Source organism: Lissotriton helveticus, chromosome 6 (assembly GCF_964261635.1).
Source record: "Lissotriton helveticus chromosome 6, aLisHel1.1, whole genome shotgun sequence".
Taxonomy (NCBI): domain Eukaryota; kingdom Metazoa; phylum Chordata; class Amphibia; order Caudata; family Salamandridae; genus Lissotriton; species Lissotriton helveticus.
In genome coordinates, this window is record NC_136067.1 from 3,674,064 (window position 1) to 3,698,901 (window position 24,838).

Sequence of the window (24,838 nt, forward strand, 5' to 3'; positions counted from 1 at the left end):
AACACCGGACGATCACACACCTGCTTCCTGGCCGCCCCGAAGCACACCCACGGAGCTTTCACCTGCCGGAACTGCAGCTTCACAAGCATCCGCCCCACCATACTGCTGACAGGAAAGAACCCAAGCACCTCAGATGCATCCTTCTCAACACCCGCTCAGCCCGCAAACACGCCGTTGAACTCTGGGACCTACTCGACTCAACCTCCCCAGACGTCGCCTCCCTGACGGAGACCTGGCTGTACTACGCCTCGTCACCCGACATAGCCATAGCTGTCCCGGAAGGCTACAAGATCACCCGCAGGAACCGCACCAACAGAGCAGGAGGAGGAATCGCCATCGTCCACAGGAACACTCTCAGAGTCTCGACCAACACCGACGACACCCTCAGCACCGCCGAACACCTGCATTTCCAGATCCACACCGACCCCAACACCACCCTCAGAGGAACCCTCATCTACAGACCCCCTGGACCCCGACCACAGTTCAGCGACTCCATCACCGACTTCGTCAGCACACCCGCCCTCGCCTCCACGGACTACATCCTCCTCGGGGACCTGAACTTCCACCTTGAGAACAACAACGACACCAATTCTACCACCCTGATCGACAACCTAGCCAACCTCGGACTCGGAGAACTCGTTACAACACCCACCCACTTCGCCGGTCACACGCTTGACCCCATCTTCTCTGCAAACTCCGACGTCTCCTTCAACCACACCACTGAACTCCACTGGACCGACCATCGCTGCATCCACTTCAACTTCAAGAAACCCACCACGCACCACCGCACCCAACAGAGGCCTCGTCGCTGATGGGAGCAAAGTCACCGAAAACCAGCTAACCACCACCCTCGCCCAAAGCCCACCCACCGACACCGCTGCCCGCAACCTCCGACAGTGGATCAACGACTGCGCCAACTCCCTCGCCAGATCAAGAAACCCTCCAACAGTCACACCAACAAGAAAGCCAGCTGGTTCACTGAAGACCTCTGGGCCTCCAAGCAAACCTGCCGAAAGTTGGAGAAGATCTGGCTCAGTGACCAAACACCAGACAGCCCCGCAGCCCACAAGAACGCCACCTGCTGACACCATCACCTCATCAGATCTGCCAAAAGGGCCTCCTTCAAAGACCGCGGATCCCCATTGAAATGAGAAGAACGGTCACACAGGCCCTCGTCAGCAGCAGGTTGGACTACGGATACGCCCTCTACGCAGGAGCCTCGGCCAAACTCCTGAGACGGCTCCAACGCATCCAGAACGCCTCTGCACGCCTGATCCTCGACATCCCTCGCCGCAGCCACATCACACCACGCCTGAGAGACCTGCACTGGCTCCCGGTCAACAAGAGGATAACCTTCAAGCTCCTCACCCACGCACACTAGGCACTCCACAACACCAGACCAACGTACCCCAACAGACCACTCAGCTTCTACTCCCCCACCCGCCAGCTCCGCTCCGCCGACCTCGCCCTCGCCACAGTCCCCCGCTTCCGAAGAGCGACCTCTGGCGGCAGATCGTTCTCCCACCTCGCCTCCAAGACCTGGAACACCCTCCCCATCCACCTACGGCAGACCCAAGACCTGCTGACCTTCAGAAAACTCCTCAAGACCTGGCTTTTCGAGCAGTAGCAGCGTTCCCCACCCCAGCGCCTTGAGACCCTCACGGGTAAGTAGTGCGCATTACAAATGATATGATTGATTGATTGACACACAGTACTTTTCCCAGAATAATGAGTTTACTAGATAATGTAACTGATTTCAGAATGTGTGACTGGCCTAAGGCAAGCCCGTCTGCGCCCGTCCGCGGCCGAACGGGGCCCGGGGCCACAGACCTTGGCTCATATACACCAGCCACTATAAGGTATGGCAGACATGCTTTGCTTGATCTCCAACCTGACAAGCCTGCAGCTTGTAAGCACACCATGACTGCCCAGTCGCTAAGCAAATGTACAGGGTGTAGCTTTGAACCCATGATTCACATTCCTACAACAAGCTCGGGTCACTCTTTGAAAGCAGCTCTACTCAATTGTAGATCTCTCCGCAAACACGCCCTCGAAATATTTCATCTACTCGAGGATCAAAATCTTAACATTCTATTCTTGACGGAGACCTGGTTAGATGAGTTTTCTGACCCTGACATTATCCAGGCCATGCCCCACGGCTACTCCCTCTCTAGATTAGATAGGAAAGACGGAAGGGGGGGAGGTATTGCCATAGCTACGAAAGCCCCTCTAGTCTGCTCCTTAGCTCCTATACAGATTGATCACAGTGAAGCTGGATCCTTCACAATTAATACCGGCCCCAACCACTCCGTATCGGGCATCCTGATCTATCGCCCACCTGGCAGAATGTATGATTTTACTTCCACTTTAATGGAAGCCATTACCCACTTAGCACTTAGAAAATCTAGACTTCTAGTGCTAGGTGATCTCAATGCTCATTTTGAAGATCCACTAGATAATGATGCCTCTGAGATCCAAACGGAGCTTCTTTCGGTTCAACTTGAAATGAAAAACAAGGAACCGTCTCATCAATTAGGTCACCTACTGGATCCTATCTTTAGTAACTGGCAGGGAGTTCACACCTTAGAGCCTTTACCCATACCTTGGTCGGATCACCACATTATCCCGATCACGATTCAATTGGACAAAATTGAGCATTTCCAACACCAATCTCTGCGGTACAAACGCAGAAAATGGAAGAGCTTTACTATAGAATCTTTTATTAAAATTACCCAGGAGGAGGGCCCTCCGAAAGGGGAAGACTGTGAAGCAGCTAGCAACAACCTAAATAGTATCGTAATCAAGGCCCTCGATATTACTGCCCCCAGTCGTATCATGACCAATGCCAGGAGATTAAAAAAAGCTGCTCCCTGGTTTAGCCAAGAACTGCAGACTATGAAAACAACCTGCAAAAATCTTGAGAGAGCCTGGCGTCAGAATTTCTGTGCAGAAACTAAAATGAAGTATAAAAACTCTCAAAGAGTGTATTACAAATCTGTACGTTTGGCTAAGGCAAAGCATTACCATTCTCGTATCATGGAAGCAGGCAATTCCTCGAAGGAATTATTCCAGATCTACAAAGAAATATCAGTAGTGGATACTAACTCCTCCACTCAAAATGATTCTGTGGAATCATGTAATAAAGTGGCACAGTACTTCTCAGGTAAAATCAATAAAATATATATAAGCTTCGCCAATCATGTAGAGTCGGCTTCTGACTTCACAGAAAATGACAGTCTTATTAAAACTCTAAAGTGCCTCAAATCTTTTGAAGTTCCCCCGTACGAAGTCCTGTCTAAATTGTGTAATAAAATCAAATCGGGCTCTCCCCGAGACCCGGCGCCTCCGAAAATCTTAGCTGAAGCCTTCCCTGCTCTAGAACCTCATTATAGACATCTACTTCAGATTTCATTCTCCACAGCTTGCCTGCCGGCGGATTGGAAACAGGCAGTTGTACTACCAATCAAGAAAAAGCCGAATGTCAGCCAAGACATTATGGACAATCTCCGGCCAATTTCCCTGCTACCATACTTAGCTAAGCTAGCCGAGAAAATTGCTAACATCCAACTCATGGAACATCTAGAAGAACATGATGTTTTCCATAAATCCCAATCGGGCTTCAGATCCAACTTCTCAACGGAAACGGCCCTCCTCAGGGCCACTGAAACCCTACGAGAGGGAGCAGACGAGGGCAAGATCATGGCCCTCATCATGCTCGACCTCAGTGCTGCGTTTGACACTGTAGCACACTCCATCTTGCTACAGTGTCTAAACAAAGCCGGAGTAACCAACAGGGCACTGGGATGGCTGAAAGCCTTTCTGATCGATAGGAGCTTCCAAGTCCAAAGAGGGACTTCCCTCTCAGACAGTGTGCGGCTTGAACAGGGGGTGCCTCAGGGTTCGGCCCTGAGTCCCACCCTGTTTAATCTATACATGGCCCCCCTGGCAGAGGTGGTGCAATCGTTCGGTGTGGAGCTTGTCTCTTACGCCGACGATACGCAACTTTTAATATCTTTGACGCAAGCCCCATCCACGGAAGCCACGAACTTCAACAACTGTATGAGCAAGCTTTCCTCTTGGATGACAGAGCACTGTTTAAAACTGAACGGTACCAAAACAGAGGTCATAATCATTGGAGGTAATGAGACCAATTGGACTAAAGAATGGTGGCCCACTTGTTTGGGTACTTTGCCCCCTCCCAGCCGGGAGGCGAAGAATTTAGGAGTCTGGGTTGATAATAAGCTATCTTTTGATAGCCATATAAAAAGAACGGTAGGCAAGTGCTTCGGAGTGATGAAGACTCTCAACCGTACCCTTGACTTGCTGCCTCTCAACTCCAGACGGACTATGACGCAGGCGCTAATAACTTCCCGAATTGATTACGGGAATGTTTTACTCTTAGGCACTTCAGAGAAAAATATAAAGAAATTACAGGTCCTACAAAATTCGGCAGCACGCCTAGTATTAAGACTGCCCCGCAGAGCCCCTTCACGACCCTCTCTAGCAACTCTCCATTGGTTGCCTATCAAGAAGAGGATCATTTTCAAAGCTCTGCTATGGTGTCACAAGATTCTCCATAACAAGGCACCTGCCTATATGTCCGATCTGGCTTTGCCATATGAACCCAACAGAACCCTCAGATCCAAAGGTACAGGTCTGCTCAGAACTGCCCGTCCTAAAAAGGCCAGAATGGGAGGCAGATCCTTCCGCACAATGGCGGCGAAGCACTGGAACCTCCTGCCCATGGACATCCGAGTAGAGGTGAATGAGACCCCCTTTAGGAAGAAATTGAAAACTTGCCTCTTTAATCAGTGATAGGTTCTCCTTCTCCTCAAAACTCACTCTCTCCACAGCGCGGGGACACGCCGGGAGGCGTCACCAGGCGCTTTACAAGCTCCTTTAAACTTAAACTTAAAGTCTCGGGTTCGATTCCTAATGCATCTTCCATTCCTCCTAAGATTGAATTACTGATTGGGCCTCTTCAGTTGGGGTAACCTGGTTCCAGTGGCACAGAGAGCACTGGACCCACGCCTGGGCACACCCTTGCCACTTAGATTGGGACATCAAACACACAAACGGTGATGGGAGGACTGCCTTCAGTTTGCATAACCGCTGGTAGCATTGGAACCCATCATTCTTTTGCCCACCATGCAACCTCAGTTTGGACGCAGCCATATGCAAATCAGTCTTGACCCTGCTCCAATCGGAACAGTCAGGCCTGAACTGCCGGGGTAAGTCATCCCTGAACTAGAGCACAAGAAACTCAAGACCGGGTTCACCCTGATTGGGGCTTTTCAAGCTATACCGACAGTAAATTAGCTTCCCTGATAAAGTGGTATTTTCCTAGACTGCCAATTTCATGTTTTAAAAATGCTGCAAAAGCAGAACAATCCCCGTCCCCAGCTCAAGGAAAAACAAAGTTCCTCAATGCAGAAAGACAAAGAGTGTTAATGAAAACGTTTGGACAAGTTTTCATATTAATCTATACCATTAAAATACATCCATATACGTTGCTCCCTCAGATCATTATGGGAGTGACTTGTTGGATGGCGTTCAAGCTGCATTCAGCTGAGCTTAACAAAAAAGGGGGGGGTAACCCTGTGTCCCTCAGAACCTGGGTAAGTGTGATTAAAAAGAAAAGTGGTTCTGTTGGGTAGCAGAATGTATTGCTTCAAAGAAAGGCAATGTTAGCTCATGACACAATAAACAAATTATATTCATTCAAATTCAACTAAACCTCTCTGAGAACAAACGAAATTCACAGCTTTTATATAGTAAAAGTCACAATTACAACATAGCGGAATTACTTCATTCCGTATGCGTTTCTATAAATGCTAAAAACAAGTGAATAGTGCAATGTTATTCAGTGACACTTATATACAACTTTATACAGTATTGTACACAAGGGGGGGGAGAGGGGAGGAAAGTTCTTGGTTTAGCGGTCAGAGTTCTGAGTTAATGCTCCAAGGAAACAGATGGTTACTGTGCCCGTTCCTGGAGGTTACTTGACCAAAGTTGTACGTCAACTTTGGTCAAGTAACCTCCAAACCAAGAACTTTCCTCCCCTCTTCCCCCCCTTGTGTACAATACTGTATAAAGTTGTATATAAGTGTCACTGAATAACATTGCACTATTCACTTTTGTTCACCAACAGTCACTCCTCACTTGTTTTTAGCATTTATAGAAACGCATACGGAATGAAGTAATTCCGCTATGTTGTAATTGTGACTTTTACTATATAAAAGCTGTGAATTTCGTTTGTTCTCAGAGAGGTTTAGTTGAATTTGAATGAATATAATTTGTTTATTGTGTCATGAGCTAACATTGCCTTTCTTTGAAGCAATACATTCTGCTACCCAACAGAACCACTTTTCTTTTTAATCGCATTCAGCTGAGCAGCAACAAAGGTGCCAACAGAACATGCATTTATGATAGCTCAGCACATTTGTAATAACGTTCAGGGTTTCAAGATTCAAATAAAAGTTTCATTTGGTTCTTTTGTGCTATATTTGTCCATTCCAGGAGTATTCCGTTGCACGGTTTCAGTCTTGCACAACATAAAATCATTTTGTAACCACGCAAACTCTTTGAGTCAAGTCAAGGAAAGCTTTATTCGGCTGCTATATCAAACAGTCATAAAAGCACAACTCTTTCAGTCACTGTCCTGTGACTTGACACTTCTCCAGTCTTGTAGTGTCCTGCATTGTGTTCTCTCTGTAAATCCCACAAGGAATCAGTTTTCCTTCTTGCTCATGTCTGTCCTGCTTTCTCTCTTAATCTCAGTCTTCTTCCTTCAGTTTGTTTACTCCTGACTCAGAGTTTTTATTTATTTTATTTATTTATAAAGTTTTATATAGCGCAAACTTGACCCAAGAGGGTAACAGAGCGCTTTACATTTAGGATCGTTGCGTTACAAGATACATCAGATACAAGAGCTTAGAAAGGTACAGTACACATAAACAATGTTGCAAGAATTCGTAGGAGGGAGTGGAGGAAGGAGTAACAACGGGGAGACGAGGAGGAACTGTGCCCTTTTCTTCCTCTACCAGATGTCAGTGTGCCATTTCATTGAGACGTCCCCTTGGGACGAGATGTTTTCTGGTGTTCTGCTCGGGCCTGATCAGAATAACGTAACACTTGGGCAAGAATATGCAGCAAAGGAGCCCGGCGCTGGAGCAGAGGATGGCGAAGACTTCCACGGCCAGCATGTACTTCCCCCGTGTGCTCAGGTGGGCTGGGATGAAGGATATCCACACACTGACGAACACCAGGAGGCTGAAGGTGATCAGCTTGGCCTCATTATATCGGCCGGGCAAGTTGCGTGAGAGGAAGGCTACCACGAAGCTGACCATGGCAAGTAGGCCCATGTATCCCATCATGCAGTAGAAGAAGACGCCCTCCCCTTCGTTGCACTCAAGGATGATGTTCGCTTGACTGGATGTCCGGTTCAGTACTGGGTATGGTGGAGAGGTCAGGAGCCACAATGCGCAGATTAAAACTTGCACCAAGGTGCACGAGAGGACAATCCACGCTGGAGTCCTGTTTCCGAGCCATCTCTTGGTGCCTGGCACTGTGCTTTTAAAGGCGCTGACCACGATGATCGTCTTAGCAAGGACCGAGGAGATGCTGATGGAGAAGACAGCCCCGAAGAGAGTCTGCCGCAGCAGGCAGGTGAGCCTCCCAGGGCGGCCGATGAACACCAAGGGGCACAAGAAGCAGAGCATGAGGGCGAGGAGGAGAACGAAGCTCAGCTCGCGGTTGTTGGCTTTCACGATTGGAGTGCTCCTATGCTTGATGAAGACACAGACGACAGAGGTAGTGAGGAGCGTAAAAAATGTGGCGAATGCAGTCAGCGTCAAGCCCAGCGGATCCCCATAGGAGAGAAACTCTATCTGCTTAGGGATGCAGGCATCTCGCTTCTCATTGGGCCAGTGAGTATCAGGGCACTTGAAGCAGTCAGAGGCATCTGAAAAAGAAAGAGGCTGTAAGTTATCTGAATCCAACAGCGGATGGAAACATAGTGCAAGGGGGATGCTGGTATTTCAAGCTAGCGGGAGCAGATCTTCCCAACATGGAGTGTCCTCCGAGGTGCTTGGTCTTCGGCACACCAGAGGCATCTTTCTTTAGAGGTGTCAGTCCTGAAGGTGAGTTAAGGGTTCCTGACCTCTGTCTACTGAACATTTCACACAGAAAAACACTAGAACGTGCCAAGGAAACAGCAACCATTTACTATTGAGTGTTTGCTTCCTAAGGTATCATGAACATTCCCAGAGTTATTGAACGGTGAAACTAACCAGTCTCATTGCTGAACTCTCCACTGGAACAGGCAACACAGTCAAAGCAGCAGGCAGGCTCCCCCTCCTTAGAGGCCTTTCTGTATCCAGGGAGACAACCGTCGTTGCAGACAGAGCGCGGCACCTGCATAGGAGGGACAGAGGGCACTTAAGGGAGAGCTCATCAGTGTGTTACGGACCCTGCATCGAAAGGGACAGAGGGCACTTAGGGGAGAGCTCATCAGAGGGGTACGGACCCTGCATCGGAAGGGACAGAGGGCACTTAGGGGAGAGCTCATCAGAGGGGTACGGACCCTGCATCGGAAGGGACAGAGGGCACTTAGGGGAGAGCTCATCGGAGGGGTACGGACCCTGCAACGGAAGGGACGGAGGGCACTTAGGGGAGAGCTCATCAGAAGGGTACGGAACCTGCATCGGGAGGAAGAGGGCACTTAGGGGAGAGCTCATCAGAAGGGTACGAACCCTGCATCGGAAGGGACAGAGGGCACTTAGGGGAGAGCTCATCAGAGGGGTACGGACCCTGCATCGGAAGGGACAGAGGGCACTTAGGGGAGAGCTCATCAGAAGGGTACGGACCCTGCATCGGAAGGGACAGAGGGCACTTAAGGGAGAGCTCATCAGAAGGGGTACGGACCCTGCATCGGGAGGGACAGAGGGCACTTAGGGGAGAGCTCATCGGAAGGATACGGTCCCTGCATCGGAAGTGATGGAGGGCACTTAGGGGAGAGCTCATCAGAGGGGTACGGACCCTGCATCGGAAGGGATAGAGGGCACTTAAGGGAGAGCTCATCAGAAGGGTACGGACCCTGCATCGGAAGGGACAGAGGGCACTTGAGGGAGAGCTCATCAGAAGGGTACGGACCCTGCATCGGAAGGGACAGAGGGCACTTAAGGGAGAGCTCATCAGAAGGGTACGGACCCTGCATCGGAAGGGACAGAGGGCACTTAGGGGAGAGCTCATCAGAAGGGGTACGGACCCTGCATCGGAAGGGACAGAGGGCACTTGAGGGAGAGCTCATCAGAAGGGGTACGGACCCTGAATCGGAAGGGACAGAGGGCACTTAGGGGAGAGCTCATCAGAAGGGGTACGGACCCTGAATCGGAAGGGACAGAGGGCACTTAAGGGAGAGCTCATCAGAAGGGTACGGACCCTGCATCGGAAGGGACAGAGGGCACTTGAGGGAGAGCTCATCAGAAGGGTACGGACCCTGCATCGGAAGGGACAGAGGGCACTTAAGGGAGAGCTCATCAGAAGGGTACGGACCCTGCATTGGAAGGGACAGAGGGCACTTAGGGGAGAGCTCATCAGAAGGGGTACGGACCCTGCATCGGAAGGGACAGAGGGCACTTGAGGGAGAGCTCATCAGAAGGGGTACGGACCCTGCATCGGAAGGGACAGAGGGCACTTAGGGGAGAGCTCATCAGAAGGGGTACGGACCCTGAATCGGAAGGGACAGAGGGCACTTAGGGGAGAGCTCATCAGTAGGGGTACGGACCCTGAATCGGAAGGGATAGAGGGCACTTAAGGGAGAACTCATCAGAAGGGTACGGACCCTGGATCGGAAGGGACAGAGGGCACTTTCGGGAGAGCTCATCAGAAGGGGTACGGACCCAACATCGGAAGGGACAGAGGGCACTTGAGGGAGAGCTCATCAGAGGGGTCCGGACCCTGAATCGGAAGGGACAGAGGGCACTTAGGGGAGAGCTCATCAGAAGGGGTACGGACCCTGCATCGGAAGTGACGGAGGGCACTTAGGGGAGAGCTCATCAGAAGGGGTACGGACCCTGCATCGGAAGTGACAGAGGGCACTTAGGGGAGAGCTCATCAGAGGGGTACGGACCCTGCATCGGAAGTGACAGAGGGCACTTAGGGGAGAGCTCATCAGTGGGTTACGGACCCTGCAACAGAAGGGACGAAGGGCACTTAGGGGAGAGCTCATCAGAAGGGTACGGACCCTGCATTGGAAGGGACAGAGGGCACTTAAGGGAGAGCTAATCAGAGGGGTACGGACCCTGCATCGGAAGGGCCAGAAGGCTCTTAGGAAAGAGCTCATCAGATGGGTACGGACCCTGCATCGGAAGGGACGAAGGGCACTTAGGGGAGAGCTCATCAGAGGGGTACGGACCCTGCATGGGAAGGGACAGAGGGCACTTAGGGGAGAGCTCATCAGAAGGGTACGGACCCTGCATCGGAAGTGACGGAGGGCACTTAGGGGAGAGCTCATCAGAAGGGTACGGACCCTGCATCGGGAGGAAGAGGGCACTTAGGGGAGAGCTCATCAGAGGGGTACGGACCCTGCATCGGAAGTGACAGAGGGCACTTAGGGGAGAGCTCACCAGTGGGGTACAGACCCTGCATCGAAGGGACAGAGGGCACTTAAGGGAGAGCTCATCAGAAGGGTACGGACCCTGCATCGGGAGGAAGAGGGCACTTAGGGGAGAGCTCATCAGAGGGGTACGGACCCTGCATCGGAAGTGACAGAGGGCACTTAGGGGGGAGCTCACCAGTGGGGTACGGACCCTGCATCGAAGGGACATAGGGCACTTAAGGGAGAGCTCATCAGAAGGGGTACGGACCCTGCATTGGAAGGGACAGAGGGCACTTGGGATAGAGCTCATCAGAAGGGTACGGACCCTGCATCGGAAGTGACGGAGGGCACTTAGGGGAGAGCTCATCAGAAGGGGTACGGACCCTGCAACGGAAGGGACGAAGGGCACTTAAGGGAGAGCTCATCAGAGGGGTACGGACCCTGCATCGGGAGGGACAGAGGGCACTTAGGGGAGAGCTCATCAGTGGGGTACGGACCCTGCATCGGAAGGGACAGAGGGCACGTAGGGGAGAGCTCATCAGAAGGGTACGGACCCTGCATCGGAAGGGACAGAGGGCACTTAGGGGAGAGCTCACCAGAAGGGTACGGACCCTGAATCGGAAGGGACAGAGGGCACTTAGGGGACAGCTCATCAGAGGGGTACGGACCCTGCATCGGAAGGGACAGAGGGCACTTAGGTGAGAGCTCATCAGAGGGGTACGGACCCTGAATCGGAAGGGACAGAGGGCACTTAGGGGAGAGCTCATCAGTGGGGTACGGACCCTGCATCGGAAGGGACAGAGGGCACGTAGGGGAGATCTCATCAGGAGGGTACGGACCCTGCATCGGAAGGGACAGAGGGCACTTAGGGGAGAGCTCACCAGAAGGGGTACGGACCCTACATCGGAAGGGACAGAGGGCACTTAGGTGAGAGCTCATCAGAGGGGTACGGACCCTGAATCGGAAGGGACAGAGGGCACTTAGGGGAGAGCTCATCAGTGGGGTACGGACCCTGCATCGGAAGGGACAGAGGGCACGTAGGGGAGATCTCATCAGGAGGGTACGGACCCTGCATCGGAAGGGACAGAGGGCACTTAGGGGAGAGCTCACCAGAAGGGGTACGGACCCTACATCGGAAGGGACAGAGGGCACTTAGGGGAGAGCTCATCAGAGGGGTACGGACCCTGCATGGGAAGGGACAGAGGGCACTTAGGGGAGAGCTCGTCAGAAGGGGTACGGACCCTGCATCGGAAGGGCCAGAAGGCTCTTAGGGAAGAGCTCATCAGAGGGGTACGGACCCTGCATGGGAAGGGACAGAGGACACTTAAGGGAGAGGTCATCAGAGGGGTATGGACCCTGCATCGGAAGTGACGGAGGGCACTTAGGGGAGAGCTCATCAGAAGGGGTACGGACCCTGCCTCGGAAGGGACAGAGGGCACTTAGGGGAGAGCTCATCAGTGGGTTACGGACCCTGCAACGGAAGGGACGTAGGGCACTTAGGGGAGAGCTCATCAGAAGGGGTACAGACCCTGCATCGGAAGGGACAGAGGGCACTTAGGGGAGAGCTCATCAGTGGGGTACGGACCCTGCATTGGAAGTGACAGAGGGCACTTAGGGGAGAGCTCATCAGAGGGGTACGGACCCTGCATCGGAAGTGACAGAGGGCACTTAGGGGAGAGCTCATCAGTGGGTTACGGACCCTGCAACGGAAGGGACAGAGGGCACTTAGGGGAGAGCTCATCAGAAGGGTACGCACCCTGCATCGGAAGGGACAGAGGGCACTTAGGGGAGAGCTCATGAGAAGGGTACGGACCCTGCATCGGAAGGGACAGAGGGCACTTAAGGGAGAGCTCATCAGAAGGGGTACAGACCCTGCATCGGAAGTGACGGAGGGCACTTAGGGGAGAGCTCATCAGAGGGGTACGGACCCTGCATCGGAAGTGACAGAGGGCACTTAGGGGAGAGCTCATCAGTGTGTTACGGACCCTGCAACGGAAGGGACGAAGGGCACTTAGGGGAGAGCTCATCAGAAGGGTACGGACCCTGCATCGGGAGGAAGAGGGCACTTAGGGGAGAGCTCATCAGTGGGGTACAGACCCTGCATCAGAAGGGACAGAGGGCACTTAGGGGAGAGCTCATCAGAGGGGTACGGACCCTGCATCGGAAGGGACAGAGGGCACTTAGGGGAGAGCTCACCAGTGGGGTACGGACCCTGGATCGAAGGGACAGAGGGCACTTAAGGGAGAGCTCATCAGAGGGGTACGGACCCTGCATTGGAAGGGACAGAGGGCACTTGGGGGAGAGCTCATCAGAAGGGGTACGGACCCTGCAACGGAAGGGACGAAGGGCACTTAAGGGAGAGCTCATCAGTGGGGTACGGACCCTGCAACGGAAGGGACGAAGGGCACTTAAGGGAGAGCTCATCAGAGGGGTACGGACCCTGCATCGGGAGGGACAGAGGGCACTTAGGGGAGAGCTCATCAGTGGGGTACGGACCGTGCATCGGGAGGGACAGAGGGCACTTAAGGGAGAGCTAATCAGAGGGGTACGGACCCTGCCTCGGAAGGGACAGAGGGCACTTAGGGGAGAGCTCGTCAGAAGGGGTACGGACCCTGCATCGGAAGGGCCAGAAGGCTCTTAGGGAAGAGCTCATCAGAGGGGTACGGACCCTGCATGGGAAGGGACAGAGGGCACTTAAGGGAGAGCTCATCAGAGGGGTATGGACCCTGCATCGGAAGTGACGGAGGGCACTTAGGGGAGAGCTCATCAGAAGGGGTACGGACCCTGCATCGGAAGTGACAGAGGGCACTTAGGGGAGAGCTCATCAGAGGGGTACGGACCCTGCATCGGAAGTGACAGAGGGCACTTAGGGGAGAGCTCATCAGTGGGTTACGGACCCTGCAACGGAAGGGACGAAGGGCACTTAGGGGAGAGCTCATCAGAAGGGTACGGACCCTGCATCGGAAGTGACGGAGGGCACTTAGGGGAGAGCTCATCAGAGGGGTACGGACCCTGCATCGGAAGTGACAGAGGGCACTTAGGGGAGAGCTCATCAGTGTGTTACGGACTCTGCAACGGAAGGGACGAAGGGCACTTAGGGGAGAGCTCATCAGAAGGGTACGGACCCTGCATCGGGAGGAAGAGGGCACTTAGGGGAGAGCTCATCAGTGGGGTACAGACCCTGCATCAGAAGGGACAGAGGGCACTTAGGGGAGAGCTCATCAGAGGGGTACGGACCCTGCATCGGAAGGGACAGAGGGCACTTAGGGGAGAGCTCACCAGTGGGGTACGGACCCTGGATCGAAGGGACAGAGGGCACTTAAGGGAGAGCTCATCAGAGGGGGTACGGACCCTGCAACGGAAGGGACGAAGGGCACTTAAGGGAGAGCTCATCAGTGGGGTACGGACCCTGCAACGGAAGGGACGAAGGGCACTTAAGGGAGAGCTCATCAGAGGGGTACGGACCCTGCATCGGGAGGGACAGAGGGCACTTAGGGGAGAGCTCATCAGTGGGGTACGGACCGTGCATCGGAAGTGACTGAGGGCACTTAGGGGAGAGCTCATCAGAAGGGTACGGACCCTGCATCGGAAGGGACAGAGGGCACTTAAGGGAGAGCTCATCAGAAGGGTACGGACCCTGCATCGGAAGTGACAGAGGGCACTTAGGGGAGAGCTCATCAGAAGGGTACAGACCCTGCATCGGAAGGGACAGAGGGCACTTAAGGGAGAGCTCATCAGAAGGGTACGGACCCTGCATCGGAAGGGACAGAGGGCACTTAGGGGAGAGCTCACCAGAAGGGTACGGACCCTGCATCGGAAGGGACAGAGGGCACTTAGGGGAGAGCTCATCAGAAGGGGTACGGACCCTGCATCGGAAGGGACAGAGGGCACTTAGGGGAGAGCTCATCAGAAGGGGTACGGACCCTGCATCGGAAGGGACAGAGGGCACTTAGGGGAGAGCTCATCAGAGGGGGTACGGACCCTGCATCGGAAGGGACAGAGGGCACTTAGGGGAGAGCTCATCAGAAGGGGTACGGACCCTGCATCGGAAGGGACAGAGGGCACTTAGGGGAGAGCTCATCAGAAGGGGTACGGACCCTGCATCGGAAGGGACAGAGGGCACTTGGGGGAGAGCTCATCAGAAGGGTACGGACCCTGCATCGGAAGGGACAGAGGGCACTTAAGGGAGAGCTCATCAGAAGGGGTACGGACCCTGCATCGGGAGGGACAGAGGGCACTTGGGGGAGAGCTCATCAGAAGGGGTACGGACCCTGCATCGGAAGGGACAGAGGGCACTTAAGGGAGAGCTCATCAGAAGGGGTACGGACCCTGAATCGGAAGGGACAGAGGGCACTTAGGGGAGAGCTCATCAGAAGGATACGAACCCTGCATCGGAAGGGACAGAGGGCACTTAAGGGAGAGCTCATCAGAAGGGGTACGGACCCTGCATCGGGAGGGACGGAGGGCACTTAGGGGAGAGCTCATCGGAAGGGTACGGACCCTGCATCGGAAGGGACAGAGGGCACTTGAGGGAGAGCTCATCAGAAGGGGTACGGACCCTGCATCGGGAGGGACAGAGGGCACTTAGGGGAGAGCTCATCAGAAGGGGTACGGACCCTGAAACGGAAGGGACCAAGGTCACTTAAGGGAGAGCTCATCAGTGGGGTACGGACCCTGCAACGGAAGGGACGAAGGGCAGTTAAGGGAGAGCTCATCAGTGGGGTACAGACCCTGCAACGGAAGGGACGAAGGGCACTTAAGGGAGAGCTCATCAGAAGGGTACGGACCCTGCATCGGAAGGGACAGAGGGCACTTAGGTGAGAGCTCATCAGAGGGGTACGGACACTGCATGGGAAGGGACAGAGGGCATTTAGGGGAGAGCTCATCAGAGGGGTACGGACCCTGCATCGGAAGTGACAGAGGGCACTTAAGGGAGAGCTCATCAGAGGGGTACGGACCCTGCATCGGAAGTGACAGAGGGCACTTAAGGGAGAGCTCATCAGAAGGGTACGGACCCTGCATCGGAAGGGACAGAGGGCACTTAGGTGAGAGCTCATCAGAGGGGTACGGACCCTGAATTGGAAGGGACAGAGGGCACTTAGGGGAGAGCTCATCAGTGGGGTGCGGACCCTGCATCGGAAGGGACAGAGGGCACGTAGGGGAGAGCTCATCAGAAGGGTACGGACCCTGCATCGGAAGGGACAGAGGGCACTTAGGGGAGAGCTCACCAGAAGGGGTACGGACCCTGCATTGGAAGGGACAGAGGGCACTTAAGGGAGAGCTAATCAGAGGGGTACGGACCCTGCCTCGGAAGGGACAGAGGGCACTTAGGGGAGAGCTCGTCAGAAGGGGTACGGACCCTGCATCGGAAGGGCCAGAAGGCTCTTAGGGAAGAGCTCATCAGATGGGTACGGACCCTGCATCGGAAGGGACGAAGGGCACTTAGGGGAGAGCTCATCAGAGGGGTACGGACCCTGCATTGGAAGGGACAGAGGGCACTTAAGGGAGAGCTAATCAGAGGGGTACGGACCCTGCATCGGAAGGGACAGAGGGCACTTAAGGGAGAGCTAATCAGAGGAGTACGGACCCTGCATCGGAAGGGACAGAGGGCACTTAGGGGAGAGCTCATCAGAGGGGTACGGACCCTGCATCGGAAGGGACAGAGGGCACTTAGCGGAGAGCTCATCAGAAGGGTACGCACCCTACATCGGAAGGGACAGAGGGCACTTAGGGGAGAACTCTCCAGAAGGGTACGGACCCTGAATCGGAAGGGACAGAGGGCACTTAGGGGACAGCTCATCGGAAGGGTACGGACCCTGCATCGGAAGGGACAGAGGGCACTTAGGGGAGAGCTCATCAAAGGGGTACGGACCCTGCATTGGAAGTGACAGAGGGCACTTAGGTGAGAGCTCATCAGAGGGGTACGGACCCTGCATCGGAAGGGACAGAGGGCACTTAGGGGAGAGCTCATCAGAGGGGTACGGACCCTGCATCGGAAGGGACAGAGGGCACTTAGCGGAGAGCTCATCAGAAGGGTACGCACCCTACATCGGAAGGGACAGAGGGCACTTAGGGGAGAGCTCACCAGAAGGGTACGGACCCTGAATCGGAAGGGACAGAGGGCCCTTAGGGGAGAGCTCATCGGAAGGGTACGGACCCTGAATCGGAAGGGACAGAGGGCACTTAGGTGAGAGCTCATCGGAAGGGACAGAGGGCACTTAGGGGAGAGCTCATCGGAAGGGTACGGACCCTGCATCGGAAGGGACAGAGGGCACTTAGGGGAGAGCTCATCAGAAGGGTACGGACCCTGAATCGAAAGGGACAGAGGGCACTTAGGTGAGAGCTCATCGGAAGGGACAGAGGGCACTTAGGGGAGAGCTCATCGGAAGGGTACGGACCCCGCATCGGAAGGGACAGAGGGCACTTAGGGGAGAGCTCATCAGAGGGGTACGGACCCTGCATCGGAAGGGACAGAGGGCACTTAGGTGATAGCTCATAAGAGGGGTACGAACCCTACATCGGAAGGGACAGAGGGCACTTAGGGGAGAGCTCATGAGAAGGGTACGCACCCTGCATTGGAAGGGACAGAGGGCACTTAGGGGAGAGCTCATGAGAAGGGTACGCACCCTGCATCGGAAGGGACAGAGGGCACTTAGGGAAGAGCTCATCAGAAGGGGTACGGACCCTGCATCGGAAGGGACAGAGGGCACATAGGGGAGAACTCACCAGAAGGGTACGGACCCTGAATCGCAAGGGACAGAGGGCCCTTAGGGGAGAGCTCATCAGAGGGGTACGGACCCTGCATGGGAAGGGACAGAGGGCACTTAGGGGAGAGCTCATCAGAAGGGTACGCACCCTACATCGGAAGGGACAGAGGGCACTTAGGGGAGAACTGACCAGAAGGGTACGGACCCTGAATCGGAAGGGACAGAGGGCCCTTAGGGGAGAGCTCATCGGAAGGGTACGGACCCTGCATCGGAAGGGACAGAGGGCACTTAGGGGAGAGCTCATCAGCGGGGTACGGACCCTGCATCGGAAGGGACAGAGGGCACTTAGGGGAGAGCTCATCAGTGGGTTACGGACCCTGCAACGGAAGGGACGATGGGCACTTAGGGGAGAGCTCATCAGAAGGGTACGGACCCTGCATCGGAAGGGACGAAGGGCACTTAGGGAAGAGCTCATCAGAAGGGTACGGACCCTGCATTGGAAGGGACAGAGGGCACTTAAGGGAGAGCTAATCAGAGGGGTACGGACCCTGCATCGGAAGGGCCAGAAGGCTCTTAGGGAAGAGCTCATCAGATGGGTACGGACCCTGCATCGGAAGGGACGAAGGGCACTTAGGGGAGAGCTCATCAGAGGGGTACGGACCCTGCATGGGAAGGGACAGAGGGCACTTAGGGGAGAGCTCATCAGAAGGGTACGGACCCTGCATCGGAAGTGACGGAGGGCACTTAGGGGAGAGCTCATCAGAAGGGTACGGACCCTGCATCGGGAGGAAGAGGGCACTTAGGGGAGAGCTCATCAGAGGGGTACGGACCCTGCATCGGAAGTGACAGAGGGCACTTAGGGGAGAGCTCACCAGTGGGGTACGGACCCTGCATCGAAGGGACAGAGGGCACTTAAGGGAGAGCTCATCAGAAGGGGTACGGACCCTGCATTGGAAGGGACAGAGGGCACTTAGGGGAGAGCTCATCAGTGGGGTACGGACCCTGCATCGGAAGTGACAGAGGGCACTTAGGGGAGAGCTCATCAGAAGGGTACGGACCCTGCATCGGAAGGGACAGAGGGCACTTAAGGGAGAGCTCATCAGTGGGGTACGGACCCTGCAACGGAATGGACGAAGGGCACTTAAGGGAGAGCTCATCAGAGGGGTACGGACCCTGCATCGGGAGGGACAGAGGGCACTTAGGGGAGAGCTCATCTGTGGGGTACGGACCCTGCATCGGAAGTGACAGAGGGCACTTAGGGGAGAGCTCATCAGAAGGGTACGGACCCTGCATCGGAAGGGACAGAGGGCACTTAAGGGAGAGCTCATCAGAAGGGTACGGACCCTGCATCGGAAGGGACAGAGGGCACTTAAGGGAGAGCTCATCAGAGGGGTACGGACCCTGCATCGGAAGGGACAGAGGGCACTTGAGGGAGAGCTCATCAGAAGGGGTACGGACCCTGCATCGGAAGGGACAGAGGGCACTTAGGGGAGAGCTCATCAGTGGGGTACGGACCCTGCATCGGAAGTGACAGATGGCACTTAGGGGAGAGCTCATCAGAAGGGTACGGACCCTGCATCGGAAGGGACAGAGGGCACTTAAGGGAGAGCTCATCAGAAGGGTACGGACCCTGCATCGGAAGTGACAGAGGGCACTTAGGGGAGAGCTCATCAGAAGGGTACGGACCCTGCATCGGAAGGGACAGAGGGCACTTAAGGGAGAGCTCATCAGAAGGGTACGGACCCTGCATCGGAAGGGACAGAGGGCACTTAAGGGAGAGCTCATCAGAGGGGTACGGACCCTGCATCGGAAGGGACAGAGGGCACTTGAGGGAGATCTCATCAGAAGGGGTACGGACCCTGCATCGGAAGGGACAGAGGGCACTTAGGGGAGAGCTCATCAGAAGGATACGGACCCTGCATCGGAAGGGACAGAGGGCACTTAGGGGAGAGCTCATCAGAAGGGGTACAGACCCTGCATCGGGAGGGACAGAGGGCACTTAGGGGAGAGCTCATCAGAAGGATACTGTGGTAAATAAATAATTAATTACCGGTTCTATTTTTTAATACAGTGAATGAAACAGATAGCTCAATAAATAAGAGTCAGGATTCGAGGTATCTTGAGTCTACAGGCTTTAATCAGGCATAAGGGACAGGAACATGACAGCCTGCAATAGTACGGGATGGCAGCTGCCAGGGAAGGGACAAGGGAAAAACTGGGGGACTTTTTGTAACAGTTCATAGTATATATATCAAAACAATTTCATTACATTCAATACAGTAGGCGTAGCAGTAGGCGTTTCTTGTAGCAGTCGCGAAAGATAAGGGCAAAATGATGTAACAAGAAGGCGTGTACAGGGCGTATACATAGACATGTGATGTAAACGTAACAGAAGTGTCATAAACGGGGCGGAAACATGGAGGGGGCTACCTGAGCAGCTGGGACCTTTAACCTAGTGGTGCGCGCAAACGGGCAATGACGTGTTACCAGGGAGAACTGGGGGCTATGACTTCTGCGCTAGAAGAGGAGACTAAAGTCTGGAGTGTCAGAGCGACATGTACCTAAGGCATATCTGGTATCTGGTGTTTGGAGTACATATTGATAGAATCCAAAAGTTATCAGGGCAAAGGCTACTAGACACTAAGACTGGTGCGTGCATAATTCTACATGTATTGCATGTACGAGGAATATTCTATGAATATTAATACAGTATTTCTCTTACATGGAGACATAAAGGCTAGACCATGACAGAAACTATTGATGCGATTCAGTAGCTTAGGAATGCAGAGAAGGAGGGCCGGACTGAAAACTAGAATCATAACATACTCTTGGCAGACTGGGAGGCAGAGCCAGGCCGGGCCGGGCACTGCGAGGCATGAAAGTAAGCTAGGGGTCAGGGATGCAGGTGGGGGCTGTATCGCTCCTCGGAGAGGGTTCAGGAGACAGGAGCTGAATCTGAGTCTGGGCCCTTTTGAGGCCTAGAAACGGGGACAATTCAATGAGTTAACGTGCACACTGTAAAATGTAGCAACGTAGGTTTACATAAGCCTAATATTCGTTGCTTTCACGAGAACTGGAAACTGGCATACTAGAAATGGAGAAGTGGGATTTAGGCGGGGCACAGCTGTTTGTTGGTAGCGGTGATAAGAGTCTGAGTAGTTTGCGTGTGCACTCTTGGGTCGTATTTCCGTCGAAACACGTATTAATCAGTATATTGTCGTGTAGGCATGGTTATGCAGCTACATCCCCAATGGAGGCACAACGGAATAGTTCAAAGCAATGATTCAAAAGTTTCGGTTGAATATTTCAAAGGTTTATTTTAAATGTTTTTCATTTTCTCCATAGATATTTAGTTCATATCTAGTATCAGCTTAATCAAGCTTGGTAGAAAGCGGGGAACGCCTCCGATGCATTTCGGGCTGGGTAGCCCTTTATCAAGGAGCGCTGTGGGGAAGACGAGAAAGCGCTGTGAGTGCTGGGGTATATGGCAGCTAGTGATTTAAAAATTAATTAATTAACTGGTGCCGATCAATAGAGTGTGATATTTAAATAATGGGAAGGACGGTGAAGGAAGTGTAGCGTCTAGCGTCAGCGCGTGACCGATCCGGTAGGTAGTGAAGGGTGGGGTTGTGATGGGTAGCCGGTCTCTTCCCCACAGCGCTCCTTGATAAAGGGCTACCCAGCCCGAAATGCATCGGAGGCGTTCCCCGCTTTCTACCAAGCTTGATTAAGCTGATACTAGATATGAACTAAATATCTATGGAGAAAATGAAAAACATTTAAAATAAACCTTTGAAATATTCAACCGAAACTTTTGAATCATTGCTTTGAACTATTCCGTTGTGCCTCCATTGGGGATGTAGCTGCATAACCATGCCTACACGACAATATACTAGAAATGGACACAACTGTAATTGCGTCTTTAATCGATCAGAGGGGTATACATGCATATCGATCATGCACATATAGCATAATATGGGGAACACGTAGGCACATACAACATGGCAAAATTTACTTTTCCACATTCCCTCCTTGTGCCCTACGTTTCCATCAGGAAACATCAATATTCATGATACCATCTATCTGTTCATATAGCATCATTTGCTCGTCTCGATTTGTCTTGGAACGGGATTTAGGACTAGGAATACAAGAGGTAGCACAAATGCCGCAAATCGCAGGGCCACATTGTATACAGAGGCAGCAACTGAATATGATCATTACTGCAATACCCAGGAATGACAGTACTTTCCATCCCCAGGCAGATACAATACTCCAGAGCCAACGGACCATGTCCAGGTGCCTGGATTCTGGTGCAACTGATGGGCAATTTTATGAAGTCTGGTTATAGCTGAATAAACAGACGGCGCGTTATTAGGAATGAAAATGCAGCAACTAGATCCGATGACTCTACATGCTCCTCCTCTATCGGCCAGTATGACGTCAAGAACGAGACGATTTTGGAGCACGACAAAACGCATAGCAGATTGCTCTTCGGTTAAGTTACCTAGAGCAGAAGTAGTCTCATTCACTACTGCTTCAAGGGTTCTGGTTAACCTACGTATTAACTTACTATTCTGGATAGGTCCTATAAAAAAGAAGAAACCTTTATTAAAGTCTTGATACTGTTCTAGAGTAGTTTCAGTTTGATCGACAATCGGGGACTCGATCTCCCTTCTATGTCTAATGTGTACTAGATGTGTGTTTCTGTGATAATCAGATGGGGCTAGAAAAACTGGTGGCAGTAGGAAGGCAATGTAACATGTTCCATCCCAATCGAGGGGCAGACGAACATATGCGGTCTGACCACAAACAAAATAAGAATGACGTGAGGCTTTGAAAATAGATTTCCCACTGTCACTATACTCGACAATAGTAGTACAATCACTATGTCCTACATGTGCGGAACCATTCTTTCTGACACATAATTCGCCTTTGACTGGTAGTACTGAAATAGCAGGCAAATCTGGAGTAATATCTGACTGAACATTCAGGACCATGAAATTCGAAGAATAATTACCTAAATCATATACTTCATATTCTAGATCTAACCCTGTTCTATGGGAGAGACCTTGCTTGTCTGGAAAACATGTTCTATTCAGAAGGGACATATCATTGGAGGATGACGTTAACGTGGACCATGCTCCACACGAACCATTATGTGAAAACGGATAAGGAAAGAGTGGCAGAACTCCCTTCGGTGTCTGGAAAGGGGGGAGTCGACCACATACCCAACAATTAGTGGCATTGCTGGTCTGGTGTGAATAGTGCAACATTCGGATGAATGTATTATTTCGCATAGCAAGACGATAGGATAGCTCGTGAGGAGGCAGATCACTAAATGTGTGCTCTACTGTATCATTAGAAAACATATGTACATGTGAAATTGGAAAACATAAATGTAATGCATAACTTGTGCAGGTAACCATAAGACTCAAAAATAATAGGAAACATAGAACAATAATACATCTTTTAGAGTTTTGACTAACTCTCTCACTGTGGGGGTCTATCTCATACATGTCAGGAACCTGTCTAACCGTTTCACCCGAGAGGGACTTAGACAATTAAACTGGCTGACTTATTTTACTAGACCGGAGCTTCTCTTTATACTCCTGCTGCGGAGTTTTCTCTAACAGGGGAGGCTTTGAGTTCAGAGTCAAGTTCAGAGTCTGTTTTTAGGCAGTCTTTCGGAATAAGGCAGTCCTTAGCAAAAGTCTGTTTACGTATTCCATGGAACTTCTTTATATGGCTCAGGTGGACCCACCCCTTCCTGCCCTCGAGTTTAACCGCGGTCCTTGTTGTTAACAAGATCATGCGAGGCTCCTTCCAGCGGGGCTCCAGCGGACTTGAACGATCAAAATTTCGGACGAATACGAAGTCACCGGGGACGACTTCATGCGGTTTCACCTCGGTGTTGTCTGAAAATGCGGCGGCAACCTGTGAACGACAAGAGTGTAGGGCAGACATCAAGGAAGCTAGGTAATCTGTCAGCATATTACTGGAAACATCTGTAATACTGCGGGGTCTAGGTGTACCCCACATGTTTGGGGGACGGCCGAATACGACCTCATACGGGGACAGACCTGATCTAGAATGTGCAATCATCCTCATATAGAACAGAGCAACTGGCAGAGCTACTAGCCAGTCTACACCTTTTTCTCTACATACTTTTGCTATGCGGATTTTCAAAGTCTGATTATGTCTCTCTACGAGACCGGCTGCTTCAGGATGGCGCACACAATGGAACTTCCACTGGTACCCTAACAGAAGGGAAACATGTTTCATAAGCTCGGATGAGAATGGCTGGCCGTTGTCTGAATACACGACCCTAGGGAGTCCATAGCGGGGAAAGAACTCACGAACCAACTGCCTGGCAGTGGTCGCGGCTGTGTAATCTGGAACTGGATATGCTTCTGTCCACCTGGACAAAGCACATACAACTACGAGGACATACTTGAAACCTCGACATCGCTCCATCTGAATATAATCCATCTGGAGGACTTCAAAAGGGTGGTCAGGAGGTTGGAATCCACCTTGTTCCACCGGGACACTTTTACCTGGGTTGAACTGACAACATATCATACAGGTACGGACTTTCTGCTTGGCTGCAGCTCGTAAATGCTTGTTGAACCAAAGGTTCTGAATACTGTCTAACATAGCTTTTTCTCCTAGATGTGCTGGACTATGTGCGGTATTAATAATGACTTGAACCATAGAGTCGGGGAGAAACCATGTGGCTTTTCCCTTCGTCAACCATCCTTGATCTGTCTGGACCCCTCCTTGTTCGGACCATTTCTTGATTTCTTCAGGAGTAGCATGTAACTGTATGTCTATGACATCTTGTGTAGGGTCCTTAACTGTCATACAAGTAGTCTGATCTTGAGTGAATGTGTGTGTCGTGTTAACTGGAATGTCTGGAATCTGAGCTGTAAGCTTGGCTGTTCGATCTGCTAGATCGTTACCTTGGGAAATGATGTCAGTAATTTTCGTATGTGCCTTGCACTTCATGATAGCGATAGCTGTCGGTAAATGTATTGCATCTAACAGAGCTTGAATGAGGAGACCATGCTGAATCTTGGTTCCATGAGAAGTCATGAAACCTCTCTCCTGCCAGAGCACTCCAAAGTCGTGTACGACTCCGAATGCGTAACGTGAATCTGTATATATGTTTACTTTCAGGTCCTTGGCACGTATGCAGGCTTGGGTCAGAGCTACTAGCTCTGCTGCTTGAGCAGACAAGGTGTCAATACGATGTGTTTCTATAACTTCGGTTTCAGTAGTCACTGCATACGCGGCTACTAGTTCTCCTGTACTTGTTCTCATACATGAACCATCCACATAAAGTGTCAGGTCAGGATTAGGTAATGCAATGTCTGTCAGGTCTTGTCTTGGTTTTGTCATAGTGTTAACAACTTCCACACAGTCATGTGTGGCAGGATTTGAAGTAACTGACGGTAACAGTGTAGCAGGATTTAGAATATTGCAGCGTCTGATTTCTATGTGTGGCTGGAACAGTGTCAGTTCATAACCT

The 24,838-nt window shown here is 52.3% G+C and overlaps 1 protein-coding gene across 1 annotated transcript in view; it reads right to left on the reverse strand.

The window, feature by feature from the left end:
• Window positions 1-7,052: 7,052 nt before the first annotated feature.
• The window catches only part of LOC144761554 (extracellular calcium-sensing receptor-like), a 193,066-nt gene continuing 175,280 nt past the window's right edge, over window positions 7,053-24,838 (reverse strand). Inside the window, exons 5-6 of the mRNA XM_078646862.1 lie at window positions 8,295-8,418; window positions 7,053-7,966 (exon numbers count right to left, since the gene is read on the reverse strand). Coding sequence (XP_078502988.1) covers window positions 7,053-7,966; window positions 8,295-8,418 — 1,038 coding nt within the window. The remainder of the gene's footprint in view (window positions 7,967-8,294; window positions 8,419-24,838) is intronic.